General features: G+C 34.3%; 1 protein-coding gene across 4 annotated transcripts in view; it reads left to right on the top strand.

Moving 5' to 3' along the window:
* Positions 1–12,285, top strand: part of LOC140675700 (cytochrome P450 4C1-like) — a 147,315-nt gene that overhangs the window by 34,809 nt on the left and 100,221 nt on the right. For all 4 annotated transcript variants that reach the window (XM_072910327.1, XM_072910328.1, XM_072910326.1 and 1 more), the window contains exons 2-3: positions 11,436–11,545; positions 11,896–11,986. In XM_072910327.1, coding sequence (XP_072766428.1) covers positions 11,436–11,545; positions 11,896–11,986 — 201 coding nt within the window. The remainder of the gene's footprint in view (positions 1–11,435; positions 11,546–11,895; positions 11,987–12,285) is intronic.

Here is a 12,285-nt window from a genome sequence, read left to right as displayed (position 1 = left end):
GTTTCGTTTAATATATTCCTATGTTTTCTAATAACTAATGATGCCTTAGAAAATAATCTTTCTGCTGGAACAGAAGTAGCGGTAATCCCAAAAATATCTTTAGCCATTGTTGATAAAGAGGGATATATTGCTTCATTTTGTTTCCACCAGCTTAGTACAAAAGATTCCTTTGATGCTCTTGGCGCATTTATATATGTTTCGAATTCTTGAATTGGCGTTTTTAGTATTTGTTCCGTGTACAGAGAGTCAATACATATATCATCTTCATCTGTCTCAATTGTTTCTGTGCGATTATTGCAATCATTTTGTTCTTCATCATAATAATTTTTATAAAATTCTAAAAATTGTTTTATTGACTCTGCTTTTATTTCTTTGCCTCACGAAGTTAAATCAAAAGTTTCGATTTTATGCCGTGAATCTAAAATCAATGCAGCACAATAGATCTAATTAGTTTTTGAATAATGATTGAGCATTTTATCGCGTCCTGCTTGAAATGCATTTAGTAAGCATACATCGATTTCATTTCTGTCTAATTCAAAAATTTGCTTCTCAATAGAATCTAAAAGCATATTAAATCCTACAATTACCATTGGCAATGTTACATATTTATCATCTTCTAACAAAGTCGACACGGTTTTGAATACTTTAAAATATTTATAAAATTTTTCAAGAATTAACCATTCATTTTGACTAAGTTTTAAATGAATAAAAATAACGTTATTCTCGCAAAGCGTATTTAGAGCATTTTTTAAATGCAATCCGGTTTTTATCATGTCATGTGTACTGTTCCAACAGGTCGAAACGTCGATATTAGGTGATATATATTTAACATTTGTAGTCTCGCAACAACTACGTAATTTAATTTGTCATTGTATAAGCGCGCGGCGCAAAGAAACCTCCCAATTGTTACTTGATACTAGGCGCGCAGCAAGACATAAACGCAGCGCGAACTGTATGTGTCTCTTTCAGTACGCCCTTTGTACGTCCTTTGTAGAGCGCTCCGTCTACTGTCTCGTCGCGCGCCTAATATCAAGTAAAGGCCGTATCAGACTAGCGACTCGCGGCTGCGACTGCGTCTGCGATTACGATTCTGGCTCAGTCAATCAGAAAGAAGCGGCCAGCGATCGCGACTGTCGTTTAGCTTTCAAGCCATTTTTTCAAGTCGCAGTCGCAGCCAATCGCTGTATAGTTACAGAGTGTTTAAAATTATTAAAACATACAATGACAGCAAAGCACAATGTCTCTAAAGAAATAGATTATCGTTTAGTCGACCATGTGGAGTCTAAACCTATTCTTTGGGATTGCACGAGTGAAATTTATAGACGAACCGATCTGAAGATTGCAGTATGGGACGAAATAGCCCAGCAATTGGGTTCAAATTTCACAAGTAAAAGGAATAAATAACAATCAGCTAATTGCTTATAATTTATAATTTACTATGATTAATATTTCCTACAATTAACATTAAAATAGATTAAAGAATTGTAATTTTGTAGAAATTACTTAAACGGAATTGAGGTTATACTAAAACAAGAAAATTATTGAATAAGTTTTTTATTGATGTTATTAACAGGTATTATGGTATCGAACCATTTTAAAAATATAAAAGATACTTTTACAAAAAACTTAAAAACTGTAAAATAATCAAAACGCAGTGGAGCTGACACAGATAATATATACAAGCCTAAGTGGCACATGTTTGAGAGGTTGATGTTCCTCCAAAAGACCTGTGTTCAAGGAGACTCGCAATCAAATATTTCATCCACCTAGGCAACGTTAAATTCGGAAACTTCACAATATAGTATAGTGAGTGATAGTGATACATCATGTACACAAGACGTATCAAAATTTGTCAACATCTACTACTATGATGAAACATTGCAGGTTAATTATTTTTTAAAATAATTTTTATTGTAATAAAATATAATTTTATTGTAATAAAATATAATTTTATTGTAATAAAATATAAATTATAATAAAATATGCGCAAGTGCGTTGCGTGTCCCAATCGGCTACTTCGCGCACGGAAAACAAGCGCGTAAGTGCCACTTTCCACGCACCTGTGATATAATATACTATTATAAATTTGGTAAATGACAATGTATTGTAATGGTGCACCTTTCCCGACGTCTCGGACAAGCTCGTCGGTGCCAGGATTCGGGAGAAGGAGAAAACTCCAATTGACGAGAACAGGTTACTAGCGACAAATGTTTATTAAACGGCAATATTTACATGTGGTCGGGGTCGTGTGCTATTTACATGTGTGAGTGCGTGGGGGTGAGCGTGTAGGTATATGCGTGAGCGCAAGCGGACGTGCTCGGCAAGCGGTATGGATGCGAACGGTTAGCGGTGCGGGTGATTGCAGGCGTAAGCGGTGCGTATTACAAGCGGGTTGCGGGTTGTTACAATCTAAGGCGGCGCGTGTTGCGAGCGGGTCATAATACATGCAAGTATCTATAAGCTAGGCGGCGCGGGACGCAGCGGTTCACAAGAGAAACGATCATCTACAAGCTAGGCGACGCGGGTTGCAAGCGGGTCGCGATATAATACGAGTATCTACAAGCTAGGCGGCGCGGGTTGCGAGCGATTCGCAATGCGGTTATTTACAAGCCGGCCGCTGGGCGGCAATCGGGCGTGCTGTCGTCGGTCACCGGGGACATCCGGTAGGAGAAGCGGACACACTTCTCCCGGATCGACGGTTGGTCGGGGTTGCGGCCGCCGGGAACACCCGGCAGAAGGAGGGAACACCCCCCTTCCGGATCGCGTGGTCGAGAGCGGAGTCGGTCACCGGGAACATCCGGCAGAAGAAGAGCACACCCTTCTTCCGGATCGACGGTTAGAAACTTGGAGAGAGGCTTGAACCTAGCTGCTGGCTTCGCTTCGGAGCTTAACTCTGAGGCTCTTGCTCGGCCGGATTCAGGATCAGGACAGGTATCTGGTCGTCGGTCGGTCGGGCTTATATACCCAGGAGCCTTCCCTCTCTCTTGCTTCATTCGAGAGAGAGGGGGATCCCAGTGGCGTGCGCGATGACTCGCGCGGTGGGGCGCGCATAGACGCCTGGTCTCGCAATTTTTGGGGCGGGCGTTCGGCCCCGAGACCGTTAGTAACGGTGTTCGTTACAGTATAAACTCTTCTCTATCAATTCTTTTTTAGAAACGTATGTTAATACCAAAAGAAACAGATATAGAAACAGATTCGCAATTTTCTGATCAAAATTCTTCTAGTATATATAGTGACTTTGAACCAACTACAATCAACAATATATCTCCGCTTGATGAAATGTGTTCATCATTTCAATCTCTTCCAATATCAACAAACAAATCTCCTCAACAAACTAATCTTGTCACAGTAATTAGCAAGCGACCATCAGAAGCATCAGAAGAACAATTATTTCGTAAGAGAGGATCAAAATCGAAAAAATCAGAAATTCTAATGGAGGAAGCTATAGATGTTTTAAAACAAATTTGTCAGCCAGATCCACCTCCAACCAAAACATGTAATGATTCAGCTCGTACTTTGGCACTATTTGTAGAAAGCAGGCTTCGATCATTATCTCCAAATAGCCGAAAAGACTGTGAAGATGAAATTTTGAAACTGTTAACAAAATTTTGAGGAGTTTAAGGTTAGATTATGTCAGTATTTTAATTTATTAATTGTTTCACACTTTAAAGTATACTACGATTCATTTTCTTCCGAGTTTTTTTAATTTATAATTTTATTTTCTCGGTTATATTATTATGATGTTAATACCTTAATATTGCATATTTTAGTTTTTAAAAATATCCAAAGATTTTTGGTTTGTTAGTTTTATATATAAAACTAACAACTTCTATTATTAATAGAATGCTTCTACTAATTGTTATTTGTCCACTAATGTTATTAAGTTGTCAAATAAATGTTATTTTAGTTAACTATATACTTAAAGAGAACATTCTATGATAAAGCTACTGTGATTAAATATGTATATTAAATATATTAAATACGTATATTTTTATTGAGAAAAACTTGTACTATTTTTTTGTTTCTATAAACAAGCATGAAAAACTGTTTTTAAAATTTGTAACTAAAGTTTATAAAAATAGCATACATTTTTATTAAATGCAATATAAAAATAAAACATTAACAGATATAAATAACTTTTTATTCATTTTTGTTTCATAAATTATTTATTTTTACACAACTCTATCCTGCCATGGGAGTGCTCCCACACCATTGAAATATTTACACGAAATTTCTCGTAAACCTAAAGCGTGATTAGCATGTCGGTAGCCTCCACGATTTTGAAACCTTACTAAACCTTTCATTGATTCATTTCTCCAGTCACCAGGCCAAAAATGTCCTGTTTGCTCGTCCTCTAAATCTATATACTATGCTGGTGTATACATAGCACGGCCAATAGCATTAGTGCGAAGCATATTGTGTAGACAACATATGGCTATTATAATATCACGAGCATCATCTAAATCATATCTCATTGCAGATCTGAAAATTTGAAAACGACTGCCCATGACATCAAATACATTTTCAGAACATCTTCTGGCACGAGACAGTCTGCAATAAAAAAACGTGTTAATACAATTATTTTGCTAATTTCTAAGTTTCTTTTCTTAAAAATTTGTATAAAAATTAAAAATGTTTATATATGACTCTTCTTTGAAAGATACAACTTACCTATAGTTAAAAATTCTTCTATTTTTTTTCCAGAACATTGTTCTTTAGGGAAAGGTATAAGTACATTTTCAGATAATGTAAAACCTTCATCATCTACAATAACAAATGGAAAATCGTTGTCAGTATTTCGTAAAGGACTCGGCTGTGGAATTTTCAATTTATTTTTGTCCAAAAGATTTTTCAATGTGCTTTTGTTCCACACTCCTCGATCAGATACTTTGCCATTAGTACCGACATCGATATAAATAAATCTAAGTTGAGCATCAACGACAGCGAGCAAAACAATGCTAAATGTTTCTTTATAATTATGGTACAAAGACCCAGATTTTAAAGGTGGATCAATGCGGCAATGTTTGCCATCCATGGCTCCAAGGCAATGTGGAAAATTTCACATATCTGCAAAATCATGAGCCACTACTTTCCATTCATCTTCAGAATCAGGAAATTTTAGATATTGTTCTTGAAGGATAAATCTCAAAGCACGGTATCTTTTATTATTCCTGAAATAGTACTCTGTCCAAGTCTAAAATTCATTGAAAGAGCCTCTTGAGTTTCGCCTATAAAATAAACAGAAATTTTTTTTAAATGTAATACTTAAATTATAGAAGTTAAAAATAAGATATATCCAAGAGAAATTTGACCAGTTGCTAAGTGACGTAATGTTACTGATAGTCTTTCAGCGGGTGAAATGCTTTCTCTGAGATGTGTGTCACGTCTCCGAATCAAAGGCGTTATCTTGATAACAAGATCTTCAAATATATCCGCACTCATTCGAAGGCATCTGCGTAGAAAAATAAAAGTTAAATTAAATATTGAAGAATATACATATATATATAGTAAATATATATTTACTATTTGTATGTAAAAAGTAAAAAAATACTTAATAATACAGAATTAAAGTGCTTAATGTACTTACCTGCGAAATTTATTTGGATCCTCCAAATGTAATTCTAAAAAAAGATTGTGATGACAACCTTTTTCTTTTCTTCTTGCCACCCATGGCTTCACCCATATCTTTCTTGAAGAACAAGAAAGACTATCGTAATACCTTTAATAATTAAATAAACTAAAAGTGCGCATATTTTCTTTTTTTTCTTATTTCTCAATCGCTGGTTTGTTATATCCATGTTGTGATAATAACACTTTATTCAAAATATTTCAAAATGTATCTTCTAAGGTTCAATCGTGCTAACAGCATAGAACATTTAGCTCAGAAAATATATTAACATGAGCCGCTACAATCGCATTTGTCAATCGCAAGTGTAATTGGAGAATAACTATTTGCAGACGCAGTCGTAGTCGCAGTCGCAGTCGCAGCCGCGAGTCGCTAGTCTGATACGGCCTTAACAAGTAGGAGGCTTCTTCGCGCCGCGCGCTTATACTGGCACGGATTGGCCGATTTTTATTAACCCTTAGCGCTCTGTTGGCTCCGCTACAGAGCCATCCGTCATTTGTTCCGTAACTTCGGAGGCTCCGCTGCGGAGCCAAATGTTTTTAGCATGATTACGCTTAAGATGCTACGGTATCGTCGGCGTTGGCAATTGTTATCTGTAGTTAAAACGTGCTAAGTTTCTGTACCATTACGATTAAACTATTTTTTGACCTTTTTTATGGTTAGTAATATGGAGAAAAATAATTATTATGATGAAAATTTAGAGCTGAGTGATAGTGAAGACGTACTTGATTTTCAAGTGTTAAAAGATATTGTGGAAGACAATGTTGATTATAATTCTAACACTTCAAGTAGTGGTTCCGAAATTATACTACCAAAGAGACGACGAATAAGAATTATTGAAAGTGAAAGCGAAGATTCGCTGGAAGACTTAAATGAATGGCGCGAAGAATTAGATATTCCGGATAGAATACATTTTAGTGTATCGCCAAAGGTCATTGGACCATAAGTTCCTACAAATATTGTACAGCCGATACAATATTTTAAATTATTTTTCACAGACGAATTGGTAAATGAAATTATAAAAGAAACCAACAATTACGCAGAAAATGTTCTAAAGAAGAAAGAAATATCTAGTAACTCTATTTGGCAAACGTGGCGTGCGGTGGAAGAGGATGAGTTTTGGGCTTTTATTGGAGTTATTGTCAATATGGGTACGATACCTCTGACAAATATGCAAGAATACTGTTCGGTTAAGGACAATAGTCGGATCCCTTTCTTTAGTAACATATTTACAAGAAAGAGATTCAACCAGATATTCTGGATGTTACATTTGAAAACACCTGATCCTGCGAAAAATTATATTAGAACACGTATTCAACGAGCAAGTAATTTTTTAGAATATATAAACTCAAGATTTTCAGACTATTTTATACCTGGAGAAAATATATGCGTTGACGGATACGTAGTAAAATTTAAAGGAAAAATAAGCTTCATCACATACAATCCCAATAAACCTACCAAGTGGGGCATTCGAATATACGTTTTAGCAGATTCAGAAACAGGATATGTGTATATCCTTCCATATTATGGAAGTATCACTTCCGAAAATCTGCCAAGGCCAGATTTACTGGTCAGCACCAGAATTACCCTGCATCTGTACCAACAATTATTGGATCGAGTACCTACCGCAAAAGGATATCACATGCATACCGACAGGTATTACACTAGTATATCCTTAGCTGAAGAATTAAGAAAAATGAAGTGCCACTTGACCGGTACCATACAAACAAACAGAAAAGGTGTTCCAACAACTCTGAAGAAACCAAAATTATATGAAAAAAGGACTGTCGCATACAAACGAGGAAATACAATGCTCTTAGCTTAGAGGGATAAGAGAATAGTATCGTTATTGAGTAACTGGCATAATGCTGGAATGATAACCACTAAAAGATTTATACGAGGTGGTACAAACGAAGTAATCGAAAAGCCAAGTGTAGTTGTCGGATACACAAAGTCGATGGGTGGTGTTGATCGGGCTGATCAATATGCCTCTAGTTATTGCTTTTTGAGGAAATCACTTAAGTGGTGGCGGAAACTATTTTTCTGGGGAATGGAGATATCAATAATTAATTCATACATTCTGTACAAAACTGTACAGCACAATAAAAATGAAAAAGCACTGACGCATTTACTAAGTATCGAAAAATTTTAGTCGATCAACTCGTAGGAGATTTTCGTCAGGATAGAACAAGAGTTTCTACATCAATTTCTGAAATCAGATTAAACGGAAAACTTCACATAATGAGGAAAGGTCCAAAGAGGGACTGCGTTGTGTGCTCTACAAGGAAACAAATGGATGGCAGAAGTCAAACAAGTGATTACTGTGACACTTGCCCAAGTAAACCCAGAATGCACATGGGAGATTGTTTCCAAAGATATCACACCATGGTGAATTAAAAAATTTAAAATTTATCTTTTATTTACAAGAAGAAAATGCACATGTATAAAATAAATAAAATCAAAAACATTCACAAGCACGTGTAATTCTTCCCACTTAAAATAAGACTCCTTCTTCTCACTCTTCCGCTGCGAAAATGTGCCGGAGTTGCTGGTAGACAGTGGTACAGAAATGTGCGGAGCGCTAAGGGTTAATTTATATCTCATTAATTATTACGAATTTAACAAAATGATATAAGACTTTTATTTTCAGTTTAACACGCTCTATCTACCCACAAGAGTTAATCTAGCAATTTGGGGACACCCTGTATATACATATATATATATATATAATGAAGAATGATTCGACTGCTACAATAAATTTTGAGGTTAAATTCAAGATTTGTGTATGAAGTTAATATATACAGCATAAACTCATACAAAATTCGTTTAATAAGATCACATGTAATTATATGCATTTAAAAATATCACAGTTAGATACATATATTAATATAATTTTTATAATCATAACTTGATTTTTGCAGATTATGCCACGTAATTTTTAGAGTATGACAAATTGTCAAAGGTACAATATTAATAGATAATCTCTAGTCACTGAATATAATAGAGAATAAATATATCGTACGAAAAGGATAGGTAACAATTAAGATCAATAAATTAAATCAATAATAAGGTGTAATTGTTCCTTATAATGATCAATATTTATTTGATAACAAAATTAAGTTATAATCATACATATGTCGCAATTAGATTCGGTATAAATTATTAACGGAAGTATTATCGCAAACACGCATTTTAATCGTAAAATCGACGTTATTCCGAAAATAAACACCACATGTAAAGCAAATTAAATTAAATACGAACGTTTCGAGCTCAATTTTGAGTCTTCATCAGCGCAATGAAATAATTATAAATATAAAGTCTTTGGCGAAAATATAAACAAATATTAAAATTTAAATGAAACTAGCCTATTAACGGTGTTTTTTTAGACAGTCTCCGACAAATGTTCAGTTTAGATTTACAATCAAGAAGTCAACATTTAAAGTAAAGTCACTAACTGAGAATATTGTAACGAATACAATGACAGTTGAAACCTGCAATTGTCGGAGGTGTTAAAGTAACGTGAACAAAACCTATCAAACTCAATAATCCTTAAAACAATAACTATTAAGTGGTCACTCACGCTTTAACAATATTCTGTGACGGTTGATCGCAATTGTTGACTAAACAAGGTGTACTGTAGCGGTCGATCGTGTACTGTCGAAATAACTCAAGTTACGTGTTTATATAATGTGTTCCCACCACTATATTTTTGGAAGCGTGTTAACGATGTCATGGTAAACGTTCGGTAAATTTTCCGTGTCTGTTTGTAAATTCAGTCCATTCTTTTATCTTTTAATAAAAAGCATCTCAGAGATAAGCCTCTTCGTATAAAATGAAGCCTCATCAAGAACTCTAACATTTTCCCAATCAAAATCGTGGTTAAATTCAATCCTGTGATTCGTAATTACAGAGTTGGCGTTAGTGTTATGATGTATATGTCGTTTATGCTCCGTAATTCTAGTTTTTAGCTTCCGGGATGTTTGACATATGAGGCATCACAATGGTTACAATTGATTTTATATATAACGTTAGTTTTTGAATCTGTTGGAATGGTGTCTTTATAAGCTCTAATTAATTTATTCATCTTATTAAGGCTGACATGCGCGAGTTTCACTCTCGAATTTTTAGTTATACTGTTAAATTTCTCAGTTAATCCCTGTATATAAGGAATCGTGAATAGACTGGTTTCACTGCACTTAATATGTCATTAGTAGTGGATATTAATAATACCCACATAGACGATGACGTGAAATTAATTTCGTTAGATGTGACCTCTCTTTTCACAAACATTCCCATAACTTTGGCCTTTGACAGCATCTCCAATAGATAGGAATTTTTAAATAATAACTGTGACTTTTCTGAAACTGAGTTCTTAAACGGGGTAAAATTGGTTTTAAACTGCACTTATTTCACATTTAATCACGTTATATATAAACAAATATTTGGGACTCCGATGTGCTCACCATTATCACCCATTATTGCTGACATAGTTTTACAAGATATAGAGAAGAAAGCTCTGAACACATTACATTTTTTGAAAATGAGTCAAGCCGATGATATAATTCTCGAAATCTCGAGCTCGAGCGTCAGGTATCAAGCGTTAGCTATAACGCAAAAGAGAAAAAAGGCAACACATTGTATGTCTGCGCTCTTCTATTAGTCGAAACCAGCCGAGCGCCGAGCGGCACACGTACACGGCTCGTTCGGTTGTGTGTGTACGTCCTAGCAGCGGGCTGCGTCTCAAAAATGGCATCACTGACTGAGACTTTCTTGCGACTTCCTAATACCTCGACCGGAACGGAAACGGGTGCTTCTTCTCCGAAGTCCGAGTGCTCCCGGTGCTTGATCTTCCCGATTCCTTGACCAATAGAGATGGGTGTCTCCTATCCACAGGCAGGGTGTTCCCGATTTGGGCTTCCTTCATATCGCGATTGACAGAGACGGATTCTCTCTTTCCGTAGCCATTTCCGGCCATATAGTATAAGACGCTAGATTTTAGTTTGCATGCCGCGCCTCGTACCCTGTGCTTTAGAATTAAGTTACGCTGTAGAATTAAGTCGCGTTCCCCGCATTAGAATTAAGTCATGCACTATAGGAATAAGTCATGCGTTTTGCCACGTTCTAAGAATAAAACACACACCGTAAGAATAAATTACGTGCTAGAATTAAATTGCTCCTTGCGCAGAATTAAGTCACGGCTAATTGTAAATATCATTGCAACAAAGCTTTAAATAAACCATTTATTAATCATTAACTCGAGTCACGTAAACTTAGTTTCTTTGTTTCTTTCGAATCCTGGATCCAGGCGAGCTTATCTGTAGCGATCGGGAAAGGCGAATCGTTACAAAGTATTCATATCAATACAAATACTCTCATAAAAACGCGAGTAACATCGTATACTCAAATGATGTGAGTGTCCGCGGAACTAGTCCAGATTTATATTTATACAACGAATAACGGGCGAGTAATTGTCGCTTTTATGTTTTTTAGTTAATTTTTGAGTTCTATTTCTAGATAATATGTTAGATTTAGCAATAAAAATTTTAAATTGTTACGTTACGAAAAATGTTGATGGTTAAAAATTATTATAAACATTATTATAATATTGTTATATATAAACATGATACCAACGTTAATATTTTCTCTTAACCAAACAGTAACCTAATGATTTTGATTACTATTACTATTATATAATTATCGATAGATTGCTACAATAGTTTTAAAAATGTTTATTTCATATTATATCACTCTGTTTCATATCCTTATTTTTTCCCTTAACATTTACTAATTTGACATTTTTATATTTTAGTGGACTTGTGGAATGTTCGACGCAAAATACTTACTAATTATTACCCAATTAGTAAAATTTGGGTTACGATTGTTCCAATTATTAATGTTGCTCATCCTAATGATATTGAGGTAAATAAAATACTTTATAAAACAAGTTTCATTCTATATTAGATTAGTGTAAAAGAGATATATCGCTTTTGTTTTAAATTATGTTGTATGTATATTTTATTTTTACATTAAGTAATTTCTTAATTTGTTGTATCAAGATGCAGATTTTTTACACAGAAGAAATCAGTTCTTGAAAAAGTCTTGAAATAATGATTTATTAACAAAAATTAGAAAACTACATGATTTTCTAAAAATTGTAACAATTATTGCAAATCTCTTCAAATATGATAACTCTGTTTTCTAAGTAACATTATTTCTACAGTTCTCTACAATATTTCTATAAAAACTAAGTTATTTTTTTATGATTCTAGACGATATTATCCAGTACAAAACATATTGAAAAAGGCAGTGTCTACGCATATCTTTTTCCTTGGTTTGGCACGGGATTACTTACTAGTACAGGTAAAAAATTATAATTTATATAAATAAATTATATAATATATAAAACCTAATCTACAGTGATGTTACAGTTTTGCTTTATAACTGTAATTATATAACTTTATATAATTACAGCTTATAGCTGTAAATTATATAAAGGGTCAGGGAAAGAACGTGTCTTTGTCAATTTTGCAGTAAAATATTTTTAAAGCTTATACTTTTTAAGTAACTTTTGATAATATTATTATTATTTTGGAGCATTTAAAATAATTTTACATAACTCATCTGATATGTAATCTTATTAATAACTGAATTTATATTTT

This window comes from Anoplolepis gracilipes, unplaced genomic scaffold (assembly GCF_047496725.1).
Source record: "Anoplolepis gracilipes unplaced genomic scaffold, ASM4749672v1 Contig18, whole genome shotgun sequence".
In the NCBI taxonomy this organism is placed as follows: Eukaryota; Metazoa; Arthropoda; class Insecta; order Hymenoptera; family Formicidae; genus Anoplolepis; species Anoplolepis gracilipes.
The sequence above is the reverse complement of the archived record's forward strand: the minus strand, read 5'-3'. Positions and strand labels throughout refer to the sequence as shown.